Genomic DNA, 24668 nt, shown 5'->3' on the forward strand with positions numbered 1-24668 from the left:
CACTGTCCCTTCTGATCCCTGCCCTGGCACCCAGCTGTCCCCAGGGAGCCACAACTGGAGGCGAGTCCAAGCCCCACTGGGAGCTGAAGTGACTTCTCCCAGTCCCCAGACGGACAAGACCCCGCAGAGCTCAGGCCCACCTTGCAGAAGACATCTTAGTCAAGGAGTTAATGATCTTGAACAGGCACCATCCACTCTGCTGGGCTTTGTACTTAGAGCTTGAGAAGCCCACGTGTTAGTAATGTAATCTGTAATACGTGTGAGAAAGGTAAACTCTACGTGGGTCAAGGCAGGGATGCACTGATCCTGACCAGGAGCCCATTGCACGTTCAGGAGCCAGTGACCCCCTCAGCAGGCACAGGGCTCTGCTGTGCTGCACAAGCCCTTTGGCCGCAGGATGAGCTCAACCAGTTCATGGTAACTGGGGGGCCTGCGGGCAGCTCCTGGTGCTGGCCCTTAGTCCATCTGCCTGGCCCTGCCTGTATCTGGAAATACAGTGAGAAGTTTTCATGTGAACTTCCGTTACGAATAGAGTTGTTTTCCTGTGATAATTTGTGTATTAGCTCACAGGACCAAAAAGGGAGAGCTCCATCCAACCTTGCCCTAAGGCAGGGTGCCCAGCATCTGAAGGGACGTAAGATTTATTCGCTATCTGTATGACTCTTCTTATTCTATCTGACTAAAGTAGTTGTCTTATTAAGGCATTTATTGTCTCTCTCTCCCAGGGGGGCACCCTGGGGAGGGAAAGCAGGAGCTGCGCAGCTGGTTATCAGGGTCTGTAGGGACGCCAGGCAATTCTATAGGGGTCTGGGAGGAGGCCAGACCCTTCTACAGACATCTCTGAGGAAGCCCAGCCTCACTATAGGGGCCCAGGAAAAGGCTAGGCTCCTCCACAGGGGCCTGGGAGGAGGGCAAAGTCTTCTGCATTGCTTGGAAGACAACCAGGCAAGGGAAGATGCTGAAGATAAAAATCCATTTCAGTGCTCATGGGCACACAGACTTGCTTCCCAGTAGCTCCATGTCTGGACACTCTGCTTCCAGGCCAGGGTTTGCTTGGCTTTAGGTCTATTCAAACAGTTGGTGTATTCAGGACCAGCACCTCTATTTTGGGATTAAATGTGCAAGCCAAGTTTCAGCCTCGCTGGGGACTTCAGCATCCAGAACAGCCTAACACCATCTATTGTGCTCAGTCAGCTGAAAAATCCCAATAAAGAAACCACGCGATGTATTGTAGAGTAGATACTTTTCCAAAGGAAACAGCGCTACACAGTCTGTAGTTCATGGCTAATCACAAGTACTTGTCCTCATGCCAGCCCTCCTCGGGGTGTTCTCTCCCTCAGCTGTCTTGGTACTGAGCAAGTACTGAAATAAAGGCTGAGCAAGGATATGCTGTTATACACTTCCTTCCAGGAGAGGCAATTCACACCACCCAAACATCCCAGGGTGGTTTAAAGGTGTACCAGCCCCAGTCCCAGCAGAAAGTGAATGTGACAACCTTTAAAAAAAGCATATCCAGCACACGAGTCTCAAAACTTATTTTTAAAATACATATTTAAAGAACTAAGACTACAGCAGGCTCCTTCAGAAGAATATTCGTACATTTGGTCTTTCAGATATAAAATAGGACAACTGATTCCTTGACATAGGCACTTTGCACAGTTCATTATAATGCAGCAGGACAGATGTTAAAGTTCACCGTGATCTTCTCCACACAAGGAAATTCAGTAAAAGCCCCGGGGACCGGTGGGCTTAGGCACACACTGAAGTCATGCAGATTCAGCTTGAAGAACATTACACAACTAGCAGCTCCTGTTACTCCAAAGTAAGTCACCTGGGACCAGGTTTAGACAGCTAAACTGTGTCCTGGTCCCCATGTCCTGTGTCCCTGTGTCCAGTGTCATAAGGCACTGAGGAGCTGTTAAGCAACACCGCACGCAGGGACTTCAGAGAGATCAGCAGCCCTGAGGCATGTGAGCTTCCGAATCAAAGCCTTAATCATATATACACTAACAAGAAGGGCATGAATTTTGAGGAGACTGGTCAGAAAAGTTGTTGCATGGCTCCAGCCCAACATTAGTAACTAAGTTTGTTTATAGTGCTGCATGGTCAGAACAAATCCAAAGTTTTGGGATTCCCAGAAGTTAATCAAATGGGGTTCTCCAGGGCCTACCAGGGACAAGCTATACCATGAACCTAAAAAACTGGAAGCCCCTCATTGGAGAGGCGGTTGGAAGAGCTGACCGACTTCCCTCCTATCCTCAATAACGCTGTAGGCTGCAGCACGTCCCAGCATGTTTGCGGCAGCACAGCCTCTCACTAGGTAGCTGCGCTGTGGACTGCTGCAAGATCCAAATCAGCTCCCAGTATCGGCGCTTAAGCCTGGAGCGCATCTACAGCTAAGCCAGACAGATGGTGTAACCGTTGGTGCTCCTCTAAGGAAGCTCCCTGAGAAACAAAATTAAAACCTAAATTACAAGTTTAATTACCATTAATGAAAGACTTTAGAAACAGGCAAAAGTGTAACCTGAGATCTGAGTGGGATACATGTACCCTGAACACAAGCCAGAGTGCCCAAAGCATCGTGCACCACTCCCCGCGGCACATGGGACTTAGTTATCTGGAAAGTGGCAGGCTCCAGCCTCTCCCAGACAGCTGCACTTTAGAAGAAGTTCAGAAATTTATTCTGACACAGATCACCCCTGTGTCTGGGTCGATTGCTTATATTCCCCCGAGTGTGAAGATGGGATATCCATCCAAGGAGTCTGCTGATCAAAGGCACAGATTTTAATAGGCACTTTCTGAATGTACAAATAATCATCAGAGTCCTCAAATACTTTCTTAAAATGGAGATGCGCTTCAGCTCCGTGTGGCTGGGAATAACTGGAAACAACACCGCTGCCACGCTGGCCAGACCAACAGTGTCTTCTGCCTGGAGAACCTACAGAACAGGATCAACAGCATCTAAACCACAGCTCCAGCTCAGACAAGCAATGGGAGGGCTGACATGATCATCACTCCCAGTCAGTCACCTCAAAATGTCATCCCTTAACCGCTGGCCTTTCTTTCTCCACTGTCCCTCCTCAGTGTAGCTGCATCTCATATTACATCCTTTCTTCATCAAATGTGAGTACTTACTGTAGCTATTAGTGATGTATCAAGCTGTAGCCGTCAACTGTGGCGTAATCAGGCTCACCTGAAACACAGAGCACAAAAAAAATTAGGTCTGCTCATGAGAAGCGCTCACTACAAGACTTTATACAAGACAGAAACACCACGCACTGGCCACCTGTGTTAAAGGGATGGGAGGCAAGGGTGAATGAGACTCAAAGAGATGACTTGATTTGCCAAAGAGACAAAGCAGGACCTCATTTTCCCAAGCCCTGCTGCAGTATCCCATCACTGGAGAGGCACTGGGAATGATACAGCTCATGCTGCTGAAGCAGAGAATGGCAAACCGCAAAGACTGGTGGGATCCCACGCTTAGACATCCTTCAGCTTCAAAAATGCCTACAGCGCAGGGATTTGATCAGAACTTCTCCTGGGTGACACCTTTCCTCCAAAGTCAGCGCCCACCTTCCCAGCATCTTTCGGTGGGGACCAGAATTACAGCAGGAGCTTCACCTAAAGCAATCCCTTCAGAGAGCTAAAGCTCATGACCTGACGGGGAAAAGCAAGAGCAGAGAGATCCTCTGTGGGGCCAGAAGCCCCATAAAGCAAGTAACTCACCTGGAGCGCTGGTCGGGGTGGGTAGAGGTCCCCTCCTGCACAGAAGAAAACACAGAGCTGAGGATCTGCATGGCCATGGGACTCCCGTTGCCCTGGCTCTGCGCTCTTAAGATGCCCACCAAGAGCTGGCAGGAGGGCAAGAGGTTTGGCCAGCCTGGGCTTTATGGAGACCTGGTACCAAGGGTGGGTTCCTCACCAATAGCCAGCTTGGCAAACACAGGAATTGAAGCTGATACGGTGGGTGAGAGCAAAAAGTAACCAAAAAGCACTAAGTTGGGGAAACATTGACAAGTGAGCCTCCGGGCATGCCTTTTTAGATGCCTTTGCCCAGAGTGAGACATCAGGAAGCCATAATTGCACATGACTCCTCTCCCAGTGTAACAGCCAAAGTGGCACACTCATCTTTAGCAATACTCTTTAATAGCCCTGAATCCTCATCTGCCCCCCTGGCAGAAGCATCTTTCACCCTGTCCTCCCTGCCCAGCTTCTGTCCCGGGGGAGTCAATTCAGTTCCTCCTTCTACCCACGCACACTTTTAACTGATTCATCTCTCCTCAGATAGACAGACCACGTGGAGAATCATGCAGGAAAGCCCTCCTGGTATCAAAGGCTGCTGTAGAAGGGAGTTCAGATAGTTCCCAGAAACAGTAAGACATGAAAATCACTATTCCACAGGCTGCCTTGCTTTTCTGCTGTCTGAGCACCACAGCCCCTCACCTCCATGCAAAGGACTTCTGGAATAGGCTTGGTACAAGAAAAAATGAGCAAACCCTCACCTCAAGCACTGCCGCAATAAGATTCCCTGCCGTGAGAAGGGAGAAATGACCCCAAAAGGGGGAGCAAAAACCTCTGACTGGGCTTGAGGGGGTCCTTGAACAGCTTATAGTAGGCAGCACACTGGCATAATTCCTGCTGTGAAAAGTGATGGACTACATAGCATGGGAAATATTTTCCTCTAATACTCACAAGTCAAGCCTCCAATAGACTGAAGGTAACAAAATATGCTTTTTTTGGCAGGAGAGCATAATTTGCAATAGCAATTGCTATTGTACATGTTATACGCCTTACCTTGATATAGGTACAGGAACTGGACTTCTCACAGGAGTTGCATTTCTCTGTGTATTATAGTAGTTTTCATAAACAACAGGAGCTAGGAAAAGTTAACAGTAGTAAAGTACAGACCTTTTATAAGCATAAACTACTTGTCAACAGCAACAGTCAGCTGCTAAGTCTTTCCTCTCTCTGGGAAAATGCCTGATCTTCAGGGGCTGGTGATAAGTGGCAGAGACTAGTGCTGCATGCCAGTTAATGAAAGGAGGAATTTTGCAAAATCAATGGTTTTGCATCCAAAATGAAGCTGATCAGAGCAGTAGCTCTATGAGGAGTACAAGGAAGCCAGCACTACTTTGTGAGATTGTACTGAGCTCTTACCTGGGGCCAAACTTCCAGTTTTGCGTAAATTTACAAAAAAATCAATATCCTTCTCAATGCTGCACAGTTCTAAACTCTTGCGGATTTCCTCATATTTCTGCCAAAAGGAAGGAGAAGCATTTCTATACATCAGGTCAAAAACCAAGAGGGTTTTTTTAATCATTTATCACACATGGGGTGAAAGTCCAATGTTCACCCAGGACACAAGCTTCAATGGCAGGGGAATCATCGAATCACAGAATGGTTTGGATTGGAAGGGACTTTTAAAGGTCATCTAGTCCAACCTTCCTCCCGTGAGCAGGGACATCTTCCACTAGATCAGGTTGCTCAGAGCCCCGTCCAACCTGACCTGGAATTTTCCCAGGGATGGGGCATCTACCATCTCCCTGGGCAACCTCTTCCAGTGTTTCACCACCCTCAAAAAATGTGGGAATCACAGAGGGAACCTCACTGCAAGAGCTCTGGCCAAAACTTTCTGCCTGCACACTCATGCTGGTGTCTGGTGGGCCATCAAAGGCCACAGCCCAACTCAGACAGAACACAGCTCAGTGCACAGGAAAACAAATCAGGCTCTGCTTTCCAAACAGAAAAATGAAGGTATGGAGAAACCTTCATGTGATGTACCTCGTCATTCTGGACGCAGTCCTGGGAGAGCTGGTTGACATGAAGCCAGAGGGCGTTGCGGAAGTAGTTGATCCGCTCACACTCCTGAGTCTCAAAGAACTGAAACGACACAGACAAAAAGGCCCTAACATCTTTAAAACGAGAGCAGATCTCTTATCCTGATCGTTTCTCATCCCCAAGTGCCACCTCAAAAACAACTGTCCTCAGTAAGGAGCAGGTGGTTTTGGTCTTCTGCAGGAAACGTGGAAACTACGAGTCCTCCAGCTCATCCAGAGGAGAAATCATCCCTCTATGCAACCAGGTATTTCAAAGATGAGTGTTAAGCTCTGGAAGGTCTGCAGGACTGATGTGGAAGGGGTCGCTCAGCACACCACTACCTCTGGGGAGACCAAGCCAGCTTCCTAAAGGCAATGCATGTTCCCTAGGTACCCCACGGTCCTGCGGTCCCAGCTCACTTCCCTCCCACAGGTACAGAGCAATAAAAAAGCACTGGAGACGTATGAAAAAAGAGGTGCATTGACTGGTTGGTCTTCTCCCTCTTTCCTGCCCAGCCCTTTTCCAAGCAAGTTTAAACCCAAGTCATTTGAAATCTGCTGTCTCATGTACCTCAATTTCACATGCCTTTACACATTTCCATGAAAGATAACCTTTCATCCCAAATGTAAGTATACACTAGTTATCAGGTATGACCTTTTCAACACACCGAGGGGAAAACCTCCAGGTGATCCACCTGTGGAAGTGAAACTACTGCTTCCCACACCCCACCATCAGAGAGGTTTTTGGAGACCCCAGACCCCAAAAGCACACCAGCACTGAGACACCAACGCACGCCACACAAAACAGACAGCAAGTTCCATTTCAAAAGGAAAAAGTAAAATAGAGCCCTGAGGAGAGGTAGCTTGGGAAGGGATTGGCACGGCTGGGGATGGGAAGACCTTTTGCAAGCTTGCAGCAGATCTGGGATAAAACCCGCGTCTCTGCAGTCCTTGTCCATCCCTTGGTCACAGATCACAGGCAGCTGCAAGACACAGGTCAGCAGCAAAGCAGCTGCACTGTCCTCTCGCCACCAGCTCTGGACTTCCCCAGCAGGTGCTAGAAATCCTTGCTAGACCATTTTGCTATGAGACAGTCTGCTTTAGGCTGATCTAACCACCCGGAGGGGTTCCCTCACTACCACACGGTCCGTGAAATACAAGGTGAAGGGCTCCTGGTGCATGGAGATGGCTTCACCCAGCCTGTGTCCCCAGCCTGCCACCAGCCTCTGCTGCAAAGTCATTTAAAGTCTTTCGGAGTTTCAGAGTCTGCTGGGTGGTGTTGCAGCTATAGCACATATTGACCTTGAGTCGCCGGGATTGCAGAGGTGACCGTGACCGTGACTGTTCAAAATGACGGCCACACCAAACGTGCAGGAAGGTAATGGGCAAAAATGTCACTACTTAATGCACTGACTCTGTCAATTTTAAAAGGCGGTGGAAGAAAAAAAAATTTTAAAAAGAGTAGAAACCTCGAAGTAGTGGGACATTGAATCCAGAAGCCAAGCGTGAGTCACACGCAGGGCTGGCTGCCACACCTGCCAGAGGAATACAGAGAAGGCAAATCTGCGCTGTCCCTGTTCCCCACAGCAAGGGGACGGACATCCAGAGGACCACACTGCCACATGAAGGCGTTTTAGGGCATTTACCTCACAAGCTTTGATGTGTTCTTTCTGCCATTCTTCCCGGATCTTCTCCAGTGTGGTAACACTCTGCTGGTAACTCCTGTCTACGAGAGAAATCACACTGTCATCTGATTAACATTAATTAAAAAACCCCTTCACTGGAAGGTAATATGTGAAGCCTGAAATGGCTGGGAGAAAGGAGCAGTAATACTTGAACTTGGCTATGGGTGGTCACGGCAAGGGGACACAGATTTGGGCAGCAAGGCAGAGGGTTGTGCCATGGGAGCAGCCTTGGTGGGGCCATGCAGGCTTCTCCAGGGCAGGAGCCCACCTCCGGTATCTTGGGCACGTGTTTTTGAGGACCTGTGCCTGACCAAAGAGCTGGAGCTCACCTGAGAGCCATGTCCCACGAAACGCTCCCCTCACCCTCCAAACGCCTCCATTTCCACACTCACCAGAGTCCTCCAGAGCCGATTTTGTCTGAGCCAGCTTCAGGAACAGCTGCCAAAAATGGGAGAGAGAAGAACAGTAGAGGAGAGCCCTGGCACATCAACGACGGCACTGCAGCCCAACCAGGGAACATCACCAGCCCTCCCGTCTCACCCCAAAGCTGGGAAAAGAGGCATGGGGCAGGAAAACTGCAAGAAGAGACACCCCTTTCTCCCCCTGCCCCACGGCCACCCCTCTCTCCGTACCTTCTCCTGCTGCTTCTGTGTCACCAGGTTTGCATTGCGATGCACAGCTTGTTCCGCCTCGTCCTTATCCCTGCAGCGCTGCTCGTAGAGCCGCTTGGCCTAGGAGAGCCACCGAACAGGGCAGGAGCGTGTCAGCAGGCAACGAGATGCAAAATACAGCTCACGCGGGAGGCTTTTGGGGAAAACACAGACTACGAGTGAAGAGGCAGAGATGCAGGCTGCAGAGCAGGGGACAGCACGCAAGGTCCCAGGTACCCAACTGCTTGGGCAAAATTGACCTCACAAGACAAGCTCCTCTTCACTCAAGATGAAAAGCTCATGGCAATCGAGTCCGTGATGTCTAAATCACTCACATCCAACCCTGCAAGGCTACCATCAGCCACGTCCCTCGCATACCCTTCAGTTTTGCTGAGCACGCCCTGCACACCACTCATGCAGACACAGTGTAGGGACTTGCAGCAGAGGAGGAAGACCTTCACGTTTATGTCTGCCCCAGCGCCACGTGCGTGCATGTTAGCAGCGTTAACCCATACGGCAAGAAACAGCAGCATGTTTGCTTTACCTCCATGGTCTTCTTGTACTGCAAATTCCTATTTTTGTGAATCGCCTCCATTATCAGCTCTATCTGTGAAAACAACAGACCCATAGTCAGCATGTCACTGACCATCGACACTCCAGGATGAACTACATGGTTTAGGAAAGGAAGACGCACGGACCAGATTGAGATGGGTTTAAGGACCTTCTTCTACCCAAAGCATATTCACAAAACCCATCTGAGACATTCATCTTTCTATGCTTCCATCTGAGCCTTCACTTGTGTATGCAAAGGAGCTGTACAAATGAAATCCTAGCAATACATACTACTCTATCTTCTCCATAGGGTCTGGCAAAATTGAGAAGCCCACTGCCCTCTGCTAGGTTCAAACCAGCCCCTGGTTCTAGCAGTTTTCCCTCATTTTCCAGACAAAGGAATCTCAAGCCAAAAGAAGTTAAAAGGCTTACCAAATTTAGCAGACTGTATGGAGATCATACAGCACTATATTGGGGCCGGTTCTGTTAAATATCTTTATTAATGCTCTGGATGAGAGGATTGAGGGCACCCTCAGTAAGTTTGCAGACAACACCAGGTTGGGTGACAGCGTGGATCTGCTTGAGGGTAGGAAGGCTCTGCAGAGGGATCTGGACAGGCTGGATCGATGGGCTGAGGCCAATTGTATGAGGTTCAACAAGGCCAAGTGCCAGGTCCTGCACTTGGGTCACAACAACCCCACGCAGCGCTACAGGCTTGGGGAAGAGTGGCTGGAAAGCTGCCTGGTGGAAAAGGACCTGGGGGTGTTGGTCGACAGCCGGCTGTGTATGAGCCAGCTGTGTGCCCAGGTGGCCAAGAAGGCCAACAGCATCGTGGCTTGTGTCAGAAATGGTGTGGCCAGCAGGAGTAGGGAAGGGATCATCCCCCTGTACTCTGCACTGGTGAGGCTGCACCTCGAGTACTGTGTTCAGTTTTGGGTCCCTCACTACAAGAAAGACCTTGAGGTGCTGGAGCGTGTCCAGAGAAGGGCAGCGAAGCTGGTGAAGGGTCTGGAGCACAAGTCCTATGAGGAGCAGCTGAGGGAACTGGGGTTGTTTAGCCTGGAGAAAAGGAGGCTGAGGGGAGACCTTATTGCCCTCTACAACTACCTGAAAGGAGGTTGGAGTTGGTCTCTTCTCCCAAATAACAAGCAATAGAACAATAGTAAACAGCCTCAAGTTGTGCCAGAGGAGGTTTAGATGGGATATTAGGAAAGATTTCTTCACTTGGAGCAGGCTGCCCAGGGAAATTGTTGAGTCACCATCCCTGGAGGTATTTAAAAGACGTGTAGATGTGGTGCTTAGGGACGTGGTTTAGTGGTGGACTTGGCAGTGCTAGGTTAATGGTTGGACTTGATGATCTTAAAGGTCTTTTCCAACCTAAATGAATCTATGATTCTCTATATATATGCTTTAAAAACATTCCCGGCTGAGGCTGGAATCCCTGAGCCCCTCCTATCGCTGACCCCAAAAAGCACCCAAAGGAGAAGATGCAGCAGCGAGAAGAAGGAAGTCGGAGGTTGCCGCAGGGTTCACCGACACGGTTGCGACACGTAGGAAGGAGCTCAGGACTTCCCGGTAGCAGCAGGCACCAGGGACACAGAGGGGCCTGGGGCATGGTAGGACGTACCGCCCGGAGCAGCCCATCACCAGGGCAGGATTGACACCCTGCGGTGAAGGAGCATGTTCCCGCTGCGCCTGACCTTTTTCCGATGCAGTTTTTGCTTTTCCCTGAAGTCCTCCATTTTCTTTGCTTCCTCCCGAAGGATTTGCGCCAGCTGGATGTGACCTTGTCCCACGTTGTCTACTTCTGCAAAGAAAAAAATTAAATATATATATATATTGCTAAAAAGACTCTGTTGCTCAAGTAAACTGTTGTAGCTGACATCAAACAGACCCCAGATCATACATCCCCTTGCAGAAACATATAAAAGCGGCAGCACTTTTAAAGCAGCCTCCAAGCAGCGCTTGCCTATGTAAGGATCAGTCACGCTGGGGCCTGCCCTTCAGTTTAAGAAAACTCATATCAAGAGAGGTTGTTCAAACAAGCACAGTTACATCTCCCTCTCATCCAGATGAATTCAGGCACATTTCAACACGTCGCAGCCTGAAGGAGCTGTCTGAAGGAAGCATCGCCCCGGGCTAGCACACAACCAACTTGGGGCACAGAAAAATTAACGCTAAAAAAATCTCAGGCTCATCTTGCTGAAGGTGAGCAGCCACACCATGAACCACCACACCAGCAAGCTCATCTAGGGAGCTAAGCCAAACTGTAGCTCACGATTCAACTCGCAGAGCTGTTTTAAACCCACAGCTATTAATAGTGAGGTGCTGCGAGGGCAGAACCTCGTTAGGGAGGTCCGCCAAGGGACGGGACAGCAGACGAACGTGGCTTGGGGCAGAGGGTGGACTCAGCACAGGGTAGCAGTGTTAGACCTCCAGGTACGGGTGCTGGCTGCCTGTACCCCGGCAGGCTGTGACATACAGCAATGAAGGGACAATGTAAGGTGGCCAAACTATCATCTTTTAGATGCTCCGATCAGAATCATAGAATCGTTTAGGTTGGAAAAGACCTTTAAGGTCATCCAGTCCAACCGTTAACCTAGCACTGCCAAGTTCACCACTAAACCACATCCCTAAGCAGCACATCTACACGTCTTTTAGATACCTCCAGGGATGGTGACTCCACCACTTCCCCAAGCAGCCTGGTCCAATGCTTGACAACCCTTTTGGTGAAGAAGTCTTTCCTAATATCCCATCTAAACCTCCCCTGGCGCAACTTGAGGCCATTTACTATTGTCCTATTGCTTGTTATTTGGGAGAAGAGACTGACCCCAACCTCCTTTCAGATGGTTGTAGAGGGCAATAAGGTCTCCCCTCAGCCTCCCTTTCTCCAGGCTAAACAACCCCAGTTCCCTCAGCCGCTCCTCCTAAGAAATGCCCTCCAGACCCTTCACCAGCTTCATTGCCCTTCTCTGAACACACTCCAGCACCTCAAGGTCTTTCTTGTAGTGAGGGACCCAAAACTGAACACGGTATTTGAGGTGCAAATTACTGCATATGTGTGTGAAGAGGGCAAGGCCAGCAACTCCAACAAACTCCAGATGAGCTGTTAACCCCATGCATAGCTTCTGATGAGCACGACCTCTGAGCTGCAGCCCGCCCCGAAAGCCCAAGAGATCCCCAAAAGGACACCCTGTGGGTCCACTCTCCCACCCGTGCCCTGGAGCACTTGGTCCCAAACCCCACTGGGATGAGGTGGGCCAGGAGGACAGCCTATGCCTGACCGCAGCATCGCATGGTTTAGAGAGAGGTTCCTCTGCTATTTTCTTCCCAAGCAGTTGCCTGCAGGCTTTGGTGTTTCCAAGTATCCTGAGAAACACGAAGAATTACTTACGTTGCTTGAAAACATCCAGGGATCTCTTCAGCGTGCTGAAAAACACAGGCAGAGCTTTAAAAAGAGTGGGAAAGCACCGCCAGGCACAGGCATCAGCAGAGCACCCTTCCCAAACCAGGTAGCAAGTCCCTCACTTAATGCCAGCCGAAGCAGCTTGAAGCAGGTTTATTTATCCTCTTTACACCTCCAGCTTTTTCCCTTTCAGCAAGTATAACACAGCTCGCTTGGTCTGAGATCTACTTTACATCTTCCTGAACATTGGATGCTATTAAAAATTCTGAGTTTCATAACAAATATTTCATGCAACCTCCTAAAATTATCATTTCAGACATATGAACACCTTCTACATGGTGCATTGGCCAGTGGCTGGAAATGTAGGGAACTTTTCTCCCTATTAACATTGTACAATAAAGATTTCAGAAACATTTTATGTGACACCTCAGTATAAAACTGTAAATAAATGATCAGAGAATATCAGATTGGGCATGTATAAAATAAAGAAACAAAGAAGGAAGCAGATGGTGCCAAGGGTTACTGGGGAAATGGAGACCCACTCACAGAGCCGACCGCAGCAGCCACAGCAACGCTGCAGGGTGGTAACATCCTGGGCTTTCAAGATTTGTTTGGTTTGAGTCAAGGAAGTACCTGTACTTCCCTCTGGCCAGAAAAACAAGATCTCATGATCCTCGACCCTCTGCTGAACCACCAGCCCACATCTCGCCTGAACATCTGTGATGCTTTGGTTAGTCTACAGCTGGTGGGAACTTGGTGAAATCCAACTCATTTTTTGGTGAAGGCCAACCCAACTATGCACCGTTCATTCATAAGACCAATTTCAGATCATCTTCTGGTAGCATCCCAATCACAGTTCAACACCGTTCTATCTCTCACAGCCTCCTTCCTTCTCCTCCTCCCTCATTGCTCCAAGTAAGGACACCCATAAAAGCAAAACACACGCAGGACTGGGAACTTACTTCAGTTCCGTCTGCCCGCAGGGCTTCTTCTTCGACAAGTTGATGAGCTCTTTGCCATATTTTTCTTCTATAATTGCCCTGTTGAGGAAAGAGAGAAATGAGAGGAAGTTCTTATTTCAGAAACTGATAATGTGTTTGCAGCAGGCCAAAACCCGCTCTCAACACCCTCCCTACCTTGTGACCTGCTGTAAACCAACTGCGGACGGTTGGCTGAAGGCAGACTGTTGTTTGCAGTTACCCAACAGCCTTTCTAGTGAAAACGCTTTGTTTTGTTGTGTCTGGGGTCCCCATGCGTTGCTCTCCCCATCTCCCCATGGCCAATGGGTGCAAGGACCACCTCTGCAAGAGAGGGAGGACTAAGCAGCCAGTGCAGCTGGTGGCTAAATGCAGCCAGGTGAGTCACCCGAGTAGTTTTTAGCTCAGTTTCCGATGGGAACAAGGCTTGTGCGATCACACGTTTTCAGTCCATCCGCACAAAGTACTTTTGAAGGTGATTTGGCTGATTTAAACCAAATGTGACAGAAGAGAGTCGGCACCTCAAAGACCACTCTGCCACCATACATGCACCCCAAAGCTCAGCTGGGCTATTTCAGCTTTTCAGGACTTTTTAAAATGGGGGAATAGGTACTCTTTCCTGCCTGCCTCTGGTCCTTCGGGAAAACACCTGAAGAAGAGGTGACATCTTGTAAGGTAACGTAAATAACACCTTTGAGAGATCGTATCGTCCTTCCTTCTTGGAAGAAAGAGGGAGGGGGGAAAGAAAGCTTATGTGTTGCAGTCTAAGAACAACCAGCGCCCTGCAGTTGCTTTGAACTCTGTACAGACCACCAGGGCTGGACTTGCGTGGTCAAATGTAGGTATCTCCATCTGGGCAAGGCGCCCTAGCTGTCTGCAGTCAGCGGAGAGAAACTAGTACTGCTAGAGGCTTGGATTAGAAGGTCTACTGGGTGAAATAAATAACCTCCTAAAATGCCTGTATCTCTAACACAGATGCAGATGCCTATGTTGTTGATTTCTAGAGTTTGGCAGTTGGGTTTGCCCAACGTAACTCTTTAAAAACTTCAAAAGCTTGTAGGGAAATGGAAGAAATAAAGATTATGAATTAATTTTTTTCTTCTGTCTAACGATATTCCCATGAACTTCCTTCTGAGACAAAGCATCAAATCCAACAGGCACGTTCTCCATAGCTGGGACCACGTAACAGCTGTGCTGTACGTGGAGAACCGGGCCATGTTCGGAGAGGGGTACCAGTAGCAAGTCCAGGTCCAGGCTCTAATCTCCTCCTGGCTAGACACTTCGGTGGGAACCTAAGCCTCCTTCAACAGCAAAGAGGAACAGGGCACAGGGTGTGGAGGAGGCTTTTTGTACTCTCCCGGTTGTCACGGATGAGTGGGACACGGTTCTCAGGGTTCAGAGGATGGTTCCTCGGGCAGCTGGAAAGCCCAAATTTTCCCGGAACGTGGGATTACAGCCTAGACAGACGTAGGTGTATTACACACTTCTAACTGCAGGTTGTCCCCCTTCTTCCTCCCCATTACATTTGTTCCAGGCTGTTTTGTACCAAGTCTTGTATTCAGAGGTTTGTTTTCTCCAGTTCTCAATACCAAAATGACATTAATTCAGGGTTGTTCTGCAGCACTATTCATATTTAGCCATTGCTAACCAGGTGAACCAGAAAGTCAAAAATACATGGCCAGACCATCTCAGTTGTGCCTTTTTAGCTACAGAACCTATACTTAGGTCATATCCTCTTATTAAGAAACGCGCTATCTAATGCTACTCCTTCTTTTTAACATAAAATCTCTGGGCTGTCCATAATGTATAAAGATAAATTCAGTACAAAGCTGTGCCTCTCCTATGCCAAGGTCTTCACCTGATCTTCTGCAAGCTGAACTTCGTGGGAGAGCATATGGCCTGGGCAGGCCACCAACAGCTGCAAACACATCAGTACAGATGTCTGGCAACATGTAAGACTGAATTATTAAACTGGTCCTGATTCCTCTTTCTTTTTACCAGACAGTTCAAAACATGAGCATCAAGCTCTGGACACCATCACTGCCTCGCAGCTGAGGATTCCTGGGCAAGGACTTAATACCACAGCACCAGCTGTGCAAGGAAAGGAAGGTGTAAGAAAACAAGATCTTCATCAGTCAAAAATCAAAGGTGTTTTAACATAGTGGACAGCTAAACGTGACACAAACCAAACTGAAAATACAAGGAGGAGAAATAGTGCCACCGCCTCACTTCCCACGTTCAACCCAACCCGTTTTCAGAGGCAGCTCTGTACCTTTCCTTCAGAAAGTCTTCAAACTCCTTGCAGTTCTTCCTGCCGTCATTCAGATGTTGAATGATGCTGTCGTAGCCAACTGTGCTCGTCAGATCTGTACTCTGAAAACAGAACAGCAGTCATATCCTCATCAGTGCAGTCATTTGCACAAGCAATGGCTCAGCTGGGAGCAAATGGGCAAGACCCTCTTTATGAAATAAGATTTTTATTTTTTCTTTTAGGGGTGGGAGAGGCTCCAGAATGAGAACAATGGTGGCAATCTGGGACAAGGCACTTCCATAAATTTCAGAAAACAGAAGAGCTCAGTCTTACCACATCCTATTTGCTCCCCCCTGACCTAAGCACAGCACATGGCATCTCCTCGTAGGAGCTTAGCTGTCAGCTCTAACTTAATGAAATCAAATGCCATAAACCCTCCAAGTCTCTAGATATAGCCTGTCTTACTACTGTTCCTCCCAGTTCCTGCAGACTTGGAGGTGGATCTTGGTTAGGGTTGACTTGCACTATTCTGGGCATCACCCTCACGTCTGGCTGTAGGAGCCTACATCTGGGCTGGAGGTGAATTTATCAGACCTTTCCGCACAGGATCGCTGAGCTGTGGGCTTTTCTTGCTGCCTTCACAGTAAGGTATGGAGGCACCCAACAACTGCTGCTGCAACAGCCTTCTCTTTGGCCTTGCAAAAAGCAACACTGTCCTACACATCAATTCAAAACACCACTGTAAAGATAATTTCCCTAAGTGCCAGGTCGTCCCCCACCATTGGTCTATGTCCTTCAACACATCACACAGGGCTAGCTTCTTCACAAAACATCACAGCCATGGAGAGGTCCTGCCTCCACCACCCACGGGGCCAAGTCCCATCTTCCAACCCAGGGCTCTCAGCCCCACAGTGCCACTCACATTTCCCATAGAATTCTGAAGAATCAGTGCTTTCCTTCAAATTACTTCTTAAAAAACATGTACCGATGCTTATTAAAAAAAAACAAAAACAACAAGAAAGAAAGATACATGCAGCAGTGATGTAGGTGGGCTAGGATGAAGGTTGACTACCTCTCCCCCATTCTTTCCTCATACCCATGCCTGGAATCACCTTACGACAAAAAATGGGGGTTTGCCCTATGACTGTTGAAGATTTACCACCCTGGAGACCACTTAAGAGCAGGGCTGTTAAGTGCTATGATAGTACAAAGAGGTGCTCTGACCATGAGCTCTCCTTCTCTGGAAGAAGCCTGAAGCAGATGGAGGCAGCTGAGAAGAAGGTGCTACTTGTCATCTTCTGTAAAGAGGACAAGTCAGTGTTGTACAGAACAGCACATACGGGAGCAAAAAATCCAGGGAAAGAGGCTGCAGAAAGGAAGCAATGGTAGGAGCAGTTACGAAACTCGGGGAAAGGAAGGAAAAGCCACAAAGAGTTATTAAGAAGCTTGAAGAGGAATAACGGCAGAACGGAGAGATTCAGGAAATGGTTGGAAGCCAGGGTGAGAGTACACCGAGAACTGGCGTGAAAGTGTGGGCAGCAGAAGGGTGGATTTCTTGGGAGTTCGTACCTGGTGCAAGAAATGAGGAGGAACAGGGCTGCTATTTGTGATAAATGAAGGGTTTAATTATGTGGATTTCCCTAAGGAATCAAGGAGTTGAATGTCAGTGGCCAGAAAGCAAGAAGTAAAGTGGAGATCTGGTGGAGTGGGACCTGCAGGAAATCCCCAGTTATCCCAGATCAGCTTTGCTCCGTCCGTGGCACGCATGGGAAGAGAGAACCATGGAGCAGGACCTAAGCAGAAACCAAAACAGCTTCTGTTTCTTTACAAAGGACAAACGTTTCTCCAAAATGGGCTTATTACTGATAAACCCACAACCAGTTCTCAGTTTGTGTCGCATCTTTGCTAATCAGGTCTGCGAAAAAGGAAACACGCTTGCACTGAAGTCAGTCTTCATGGCAGTTGCAAAACACAAGAACATCCTAACTTGACTTCCTATCCCCGGTTTCAAAGGAAATAAAGTGGAAGCAGAGAACAACTCTCGGTCGCTGCAAGCCCGGGCAGGATGGAGCGATCAGACCCACATCGCTGCGTGTCAGGGGGCACCCAAAGGCTCCTGCATCCCACTCTGCTGCCTGGCAGAAAAATTGGGAGCATCCATCAAAAATGTGCACTAAGCTCTTTATTTTATCACTCTTCCTCCTCCAGTAGAAGGATTTAATTCCAGCACATACATATATATATATATCCTAAGTGCCCAAGGCTGGACCAGACCTCACAGTGTGAGGTGTTACACAAAACATGAGAGGTAACAGAGACGGTGGAGATTTCCAAAAAGAGCTGCTTCCAGGCAAGAGGACCTCCTGGTCCAGAAGGAGCCAGGCAGGGTTGTGTGCTGTGAAACCAGCCTTTGCAGCACCCTTCTGGGCAGATGTTGGCACGGAAAGAATAAAGAGGACCGCCACGAGTGCCCGTGGGATGTCCCAAAGGCAGGAAGCAATGAAAGAGGAAAGGCAACACGGCAAGCACAGAGCCACGGGTGCAGAGGACAAGATGTAAAGACATAATAAACTAAGCCAAAGACAGGTCTGGAGGATGGGGAGTTGCACCAAGCCCTCCCCAACCAGAAGGATGTAGGAGGACGAGCATCTCTCCTCCCACCCTGCAGCATGTGGCTGTCCTGGTCCTCCCCACTGGGCAGAGCTCTGAGCCCATGTGCTATTTAGAGGACAACCCATGGAAACTACAGCCAGATGACTTCAAGGTGACAAAGCAGCAGCTGATGTTTCCCAAGCCCGTGGGCTCAGCAGGACGTGCTCCCCCCCCCCCGCCTTCCCAATCTACTGCCTGGGATTGCACCATCCTCCCAATGGACTCGATGAGGAGAAGGAATTTGTGTGTTGCTTGTGATATTTTGGGGTTTGTTTGCACTTTTAGCCAAAAGAGAGGCTAAAATGCTCTGGTGGGGATCTGAAGTGACCTTGTGTGAGTCACAGGTAAAAGGCAAGCTGCTGAGCTTGACGTTTCCTTTTCCTTCTTCTACCCCACTTTACATGGAAAACCCCCTCCAGACACACACTTTACAAAGCCCATGACATGGGAAAATCATAGATTCATTTAGGTTGGAAAAGACCTTTAAGATCATCCAGTCCAACCGTTAACCTAGCACTGCCAAGTCCACCACTAAACCACGTCCCTAAGCAGCACATCTACACATCTTTTAGATTTTAAATACCTCCAGGGATGGGGACTCAACAACTTCCCCAGGCAGTCTGGTCCAATGCTTGACAACGCTTTCGGTGAAGACATTTTTCAAACGAAGACATCTTTCGAACAAAAACATTTTTCAAACAACCCCAGTTCCCTCAGCCGCTTCTCATAGAACTTGTGCTCCAGACCCTTCACCAGCTTCGCTGCCCTTCTCTGGACACGCTCCAGCACCTCAAGGTCTGTCTTGTAGTGAGGGACCCAAAACCGAACACAGAATTTGAGGTACAGCCTCACCAGTGCAGAGTACAGGGGGACAATCACTGCTGGCCACACCATTTCTGACACAAGCCACGATGCCGTTGGCCTTCTTGGCCACCTGGGCACACGGCCGGCTCATATTCAGCCGGCTGTCGACCAACACCCCCAGGTCCTTTTCCACCAGGCAGCTTTCCAGCCACTCTTCCCCAAGCCTGTAGCGCTGCGTGGGGTTGTTGTGACCCAAGTGCAGGACCCGGCACTTGGCCTTGTTGATCTTCATACAACTGGCCTTGGCCCATCGATCCAGCCTGTCCAGATCCCTCTGCAGAGCCTTCCTACCCACAGGCAACCTGTTCCAACCTTCCCAAAAATGAAAGGTTTGGGGCACTGCACTGCTCATGGACCATCACTTGAATGATCTTTATTTATGCAGAGCTCTTAGTATCTCTCCTCAGCCTTCTCTGCTTAGGGAAACACAGCAGAAGCTGGATGACTATTTTTGTAGTCAGAAACATCATGCAGTAATAAGTAGCTGTGGTATTCTTGCTCGCAGTCAGAACAGCCTCAGGATCACTCAGGGTCCTGCAGAGGTTGCTGAGACCAAGAAAAAAGTTTTGTGCTGGTGCCTGCAGGGAGCAGGGTGAGGAGAGCAGGAGATGCTGCAAGGGGCTGCCGCTCCTCCCCATCCCATAACCACGTGGGTACAACAGGACAGACAAAACTCACCGCGGGGAGGAAAAGGACTCGCTGCAAATTCACCTCACCCACCTGAGAACGGCATCCTGCGAAAAGCAGCTTTTCGATTAATAACTTGCCATTTGAAGCTTCCTTCCCCTACGCCAACACGCCTACCCTGCTCACCCCAGAGACGCAGAAAGCAACGGACCGTCCCACCTCGATGCAATTCCTTCTTCCCACAAACCCCACCTCGTTCCTTTCGAACGACGACCCGAGGATTTCATAACGCTGCCAATGAACTCCACCGACCCAGTTTAGAGAAGAGCAAGGAGGGCTAAGGGGAAGTGAAATGGCCCAGCCAGCATCACATCGTGAGTCAGCAGCCAAGGAATGAACCCAGGAGCCCAGGGCTGGCAGCTCCCTGCCCGACAGCAGGGACACAGAAAAAAAAAGAGTTTATCCCCGGCCAACCACACGAGGCTAGAAAAAAAAATAATCACGGCAATGAAGAAGAAATACAGCCAGTCGCAGCACTGACAAAATATCACCCGTAACCCACGGTAGAGGGGCCATCGGCGAGGAATCGACGGTTCCTTTGCAAACATCGGTGTGTTCCTTTGCTCTGCAGCCAGGGGCAAAGCATTTCTTTCCCCCCACGCTTTGTTTGTGCCACTGCAAAAAGAGATGCAATAGCTCTTTCCTACGCGCTGGCGGGTAAATCGGTGTTGTCAGATACTTTGCCGCGTGCTTTGTTAGAAAATTAAATATGCCAGTGCAGCTTTTGCTGCAGATGACTCGCCTGAGCCGTGGATTGTTTTAGCAGCATCGGTTTTGCTCGGCATGACAAAGAAGTATTTGAGAGGCCCTAAAAGATTTAGATACCTAAGTCTGTTTTTCAAAAATTGCTTGACCAGGGCAACCTCAGTGAGAGTCAGCAGGTCTCAGTCTTCAGCATTATTTGCTTATTTTTTTAATATTTTGCCAAATGCTTCTTTTTAATGCACCCTGCGATACACTGCAGAGAGCAGAGCATTGGTTTTGTCTCATTACAAGCAAAATAACCAAAAATCCACTCTCCGAGTTGCAAGCTGTTAACCAATAGATCAGACTTAAAGCGTAGCATTATCATCACTTCTATTTTTCCCCACATAGTTTTACAGAACCAAAGTGCTCTGATGAGACCCAAACCTTTGCTATTGGGTTACCCGAAACACTCTGCAAGAACACGCTTGGGGAGAACCAGGTGCGTACCAAGAAAACGATTAAAGCGAAAGAAGAGACCTCGTATAGTGAAAGAAGAACAGCAGGTTGCAAAAAATGAAAACCCCACACTTGCTCAACTCACAGCAATTGCTCCAGGCAGGGCAAGAGGAAACAAACATGATCTTTGGTGTATTTTAAGTTTTGCACAGCTCTTTTGCAGGCTGCTGCAGCCTGCAGGAGGGAACATCACATGAGCATTGGGGGCAACGCACGTGCAGCTTCGGGCATCTCCAGACTTCAGCCTCTGCGTGAGCAGGAGCTGCGGTAGGATGCAGAAGAGCAAACCCCTTTATTTAAGGAAATTTATCATCTCGTTCTAAGACCTAAGAGCATGAGCAAACTCCAACGCCGAGAGCAAGGTTGCGGTGTGCTTTCTTGACGCAGTGCGTCGCGAGCTTCACACCATGAACTTCGGCAGGGACCGGGTTCCAATGCAAGAACAGACAGGCATACGTGCCCCACCGAAGAAAAACCAGAATTACCGGGGTTTAAAGCTAAATCAGTCCCCAGGTGAGGCTTGAGGCACAGCCCCGCCGCTCCGGCAGAGCAAGGTGGGGGCTGCAGCTTAGCCCTACAAAGAAATTTGGTGGTCACCATTCACGACGACCAAAAACGGCTCAGCTTGTAGGGGATTTGGTTATTTTTTTTAGTCTTCATCCCATCAGTCGGAGCATCCCTCCCCTGGATGAGATGGAAATCTCCCCTTTCCTATCAGGCTATCATGACCACTGCAAAATCACTTGCTTTGGCAGAGTTCTCCTTCCCTTTTTGACTTAAGCAAAATAATTGAAGAGGAAAAATTGCAGGAGGAAGTTTGCTCTCTCTCACAGCACTTAACAGCAAACCACAGCCGGACGAGCAGCCCTCCGCGCTTTGTCTAAATTTGTTTTTTTCTGCCCATCTCTCGTTCTCCCCCTCCCTCCCCAGCCCTCGCAGCTGATACACAGTCACTCATATGTGGCATGGAGACGGCTTGGGGCAGTACTTGCCTTTTCCATCTGCCAAACGACCACAGCACGGCCTCGATCTCTCCACTGAGTCACATCCATCACGCTCCCATCCAACCTCCACCCCGGCTGCCTGCCCCCGGCACGTCGGTCGGGGGGGGAACAGAACCGCGCAGGCTTCGGAAAGGAAAAAGCCAAGCAAAATCTTTGGCAACTACAGTAGTTTTGGATTCAGCGAGAGGATTATTCAGTAAATAGACGTGTTTGCTAATAAAAGGGACCAGGCAGGCATGAGCACCTTATGCAATGTCCCGACTCCTCCTTGCCTTTGGGGCTTGGGGCAGCTCCTGGCCCTGTATTTTCTCCCACCGAGCCCCATCCTCCAGGATCCTCCTTCAAAAATGAAGGAGAGGAACAAACCGGGCAGTGCTAGCCAAAGCCAGCCCGGCAGTGAGGACCAATTTTTCAACCCAACGCACAACTGAAGCATGACAAACCTTATCTACTCAGCTTTCCCGGTATCACATTATTCCCCCCTCCCCAGCCTGGGGGATGCTGCCACCACCGCCGTCACCCTCCCATCCCTCCCCTGTGGCACATTTGCAAAGCAAAGGAAGCACGGTGGAAATTTCTCCGGCAACAAATAGCTGAGAAACAGCTGCCAGATGCAAAGCTGACTTTATTTTCCAAGCCAGGTTCGACACCTATGTGGGATTTACATATTTGACGGTGCTGTGCCAGATAATACGCTAATGATGCTGGGCGAGCCGGGTGCTCTGCACTTACCCTTCTCATTCCACAACACGCGGGAACCCCAAACCCGATGCCCGCTCCTCCCACGGCCCACGCACCTTTCCCCTATTCTGCAAAATGGAAGCTGCTTCCCAGGAATCACCCGGGAAAACCTGAGTGCCGTTCACAGACGGGGATTTTCAGCCCTGAAAATCAAACTTGTCATTTATCTCCTGGTTGCCATTACCTGGAACACCAAGAGGAACTGGGCAGCCACAGCGCCCGTGCTCTGCAGCAGATAAGCGGCTCTTCAGCACTTCTCCATTCCCAAAAGCACAGTTCGGACTCAAAACAATAAATTGCGGCTTTCCCCGAAACGCGGCTTTTCCTCCGCAGCTCGGCAGCTAGCAGCAGCACACCAAGGGACTCGCTCCTAGTCCGGGATTAGCTCCTCATCAAAGGATCCTTTTTGCCCAGGGTGTCTCCAAGTAGTTCACCGGTGGCCAATTATAATATAATAAAATATAATCAAGCCCTCAGCCCAGCACCGACTCCCTCCAGCACGGCAGCAGCAGCTCACCGGGGCATTATTTTGGCAGGACGGGGACACGTTGCAAAGCCACAGCTCTTGGGACACGCGTGGACGGACACTGCTTTGCCAGCGGGATGCTCAGAACCTTCAGTAAAAGCACCCCAGGACCATGAAGACAGCTTTGGAGCCAATTTTGACCAAAAAGGGTGACCCCCCCCAGCTATGAGCCCTCCAGTTCCATCTGGGTCCTGTCCCCGCTCTCCCCCCCCCCAGTTCACCGTGCCCCCGCTCACCCAAAAGTGATCCCTGAACTTCGTCTCCCGCATGTTGCCGCCGCCGAGCTCCACGGCCGAACTCCACGGCCGAACTTCGTCGCCGCTCCCGGCCCCGCCTAGCCCCACCCCACGGGGTGCGGTGTCCCCACCCCGCGTCCTGTTCCTTCCTCCCCACCGAAAACACCCCGTTACGTCCACCCCACTCGCTTGGTGGAGCTTGGCTGCACCCTCCTGGGTTCTCCAGGGGTTTTTTTTGGGGGGGAGAGAGGAGGGTGGGCTGCTGCAGAGGGGACTTCATCTCCACAGCAGATGGATGAGAGCAATGGGGACACAAGGAGCCACGGGGAGAATCCCACTAGTGATGGGTCAAATCCCACTGACCCGCACGGTTTCATGAAAGGAGTGCGGAGCAGAGGGTCAACATCGTAGCTTTCCCCATCTGGTTCGGCCAGAGGTTGGTGGAGTATTTTGGGAAGGTTTTACCATACCTGTGCTGTTCTTGTCCTTAATTAGGGGCCGCTGCCCGAGACGAGGCGGTGGGTGAGCGACCTCTGAGCGGTTCTTAAAAAAGGATGAAAGCAGATGAGAGAGGACACTGTGTGGTGGAAAGCCTGAATCATACCTGCTGCCCTCACCCTGCTGCCTCTGCTCTACCACAGGGACAGCTAAAACAGTCCAGGAAGGTAAAAAAAAGGCATTTTCCATTTAATTAATTAAGCAACCTGAGGGCACTGCCCCTCAGCAAACATTTCTGAGGTTTTATACTGAAGAAACCAGGTTTGCACAGATTTTTCTTTCAGTATTTGTGGCTGCCCCGGCAGCAGAGGTACCGTCACATCTGCATTTCAGATCTGAAAGGTTTCAGTCAAAGCTTTGAAAAAGTTTTACCAACCTCATCTGAACATCTAATGAGCTAAGGTACAATCTGCCCAGCTGGCAAGCACACAAAAAACTCCGAAGTGTGAATTCTGGAATAAATTTCCGAGTTTTCCTCATCTGATCTGACTGTACTGGAAGGGCACACCTTAGGACAAGCAGATAAGCCCGAGTGGGGTTGAGACCCAAAGCCCACAGGACAGAGCAGCGTGGAACCAGGCACAGGAGCTCAGGGCAGCGTGTCCTCGTGAACAGTCATCATCAGCACATCAGCTTTGGCATCACCCGCAGAGAGAGCAGGAGTTACCGCAGCGCTGACAGTTACCTGTCACAGGACACTGCGCTGAAAAGGGGTGTTTCTGGGATGTTTCTGTGATTTTCTGAATCAGCTCTTCAAGAGAAGAGGGCACAAACCCTCACTGTAAATGCACACCGCCACAACCCACTCGCTACTTCTCAGCTTTCCAGAACTACCCTGCGGCCAGGGCAGCCCACAGCACCTCTCGGGACTTGCGACCAACTCTTGAAAACCAGCCCCACCATCATTCTGTCTGACTGGA

At 49.6% G+C, this 24668-nt stretch overlaps 1 protein-coding gene across 3 annotated transcripts; it reads right to left on the minus strand.

Moving 5' to 3' along the window:
* Positions 1 to 1524: 1524 nt before the first annotated feature.
* PSTPIP2 (proline-serine-threonine phosphatase interacting protein 2) lies at positions 1525 to 23336 on the minus strand. 3 transcript variants are annotated; one of them, XM_049795976.1, is made up of 15 exons: positions 23251 to 23336; positions 15359 to 15459; positions 13072 to 13149; positions 12098 to 12132; positions 10404 to 10510; positions 8696 to 8758; positions 8134 to 8232; positions 7894 to 7939; positions 7463 to 7542; positions 5782 to 5880; positions 5158 to 5254; positions 4795 to 4876; positions 3727 to 3761; positions 3136 to 3193; positions 1525 to 2938 (listed from the first exon to the last, which is right to left on the minus strand). In XM_049795976.1, exons 1-14 carry the CDS (start codon positions 23281 to 23283, stop codon positions 3144 to 3146), a joined length of 1005 nt encoding a protein of 334 aa, XP_049651933.1. In that variant the 5' UTR covers positions 23284 to 23336; the 3' UTR covers positions 1525 to 2938; positions 3136 to 3143. The 3 variants fall into 3 exon arrangements, 2 of the variants coding, with proteins under 2 accessions (XP_049651933.1, XP_049651932.1); XR_007505128.1 differs by having other exon boundaries at positions 3136 to 3761; XM_049795975.1 differs by having other exon boundaries at positions 1525 to 3761.
* Between the last annotated feature and the right edge of the window lie 1332 nt (positions 23337 to 24668).

This window comes from Accipiter gentilis, chromosome Z (genome assembly GCF_929443795.1).
Source record: "Accipiter gentilis chromosome Z, bAccGen1.1, whole genome shotgun sequence".
NCBI classification, from domain to species: Eukaryota; Metazoa; Chordata; class Aves; order Accipitriformes; family Accipitridae; genus Astur; species Astur gentilis.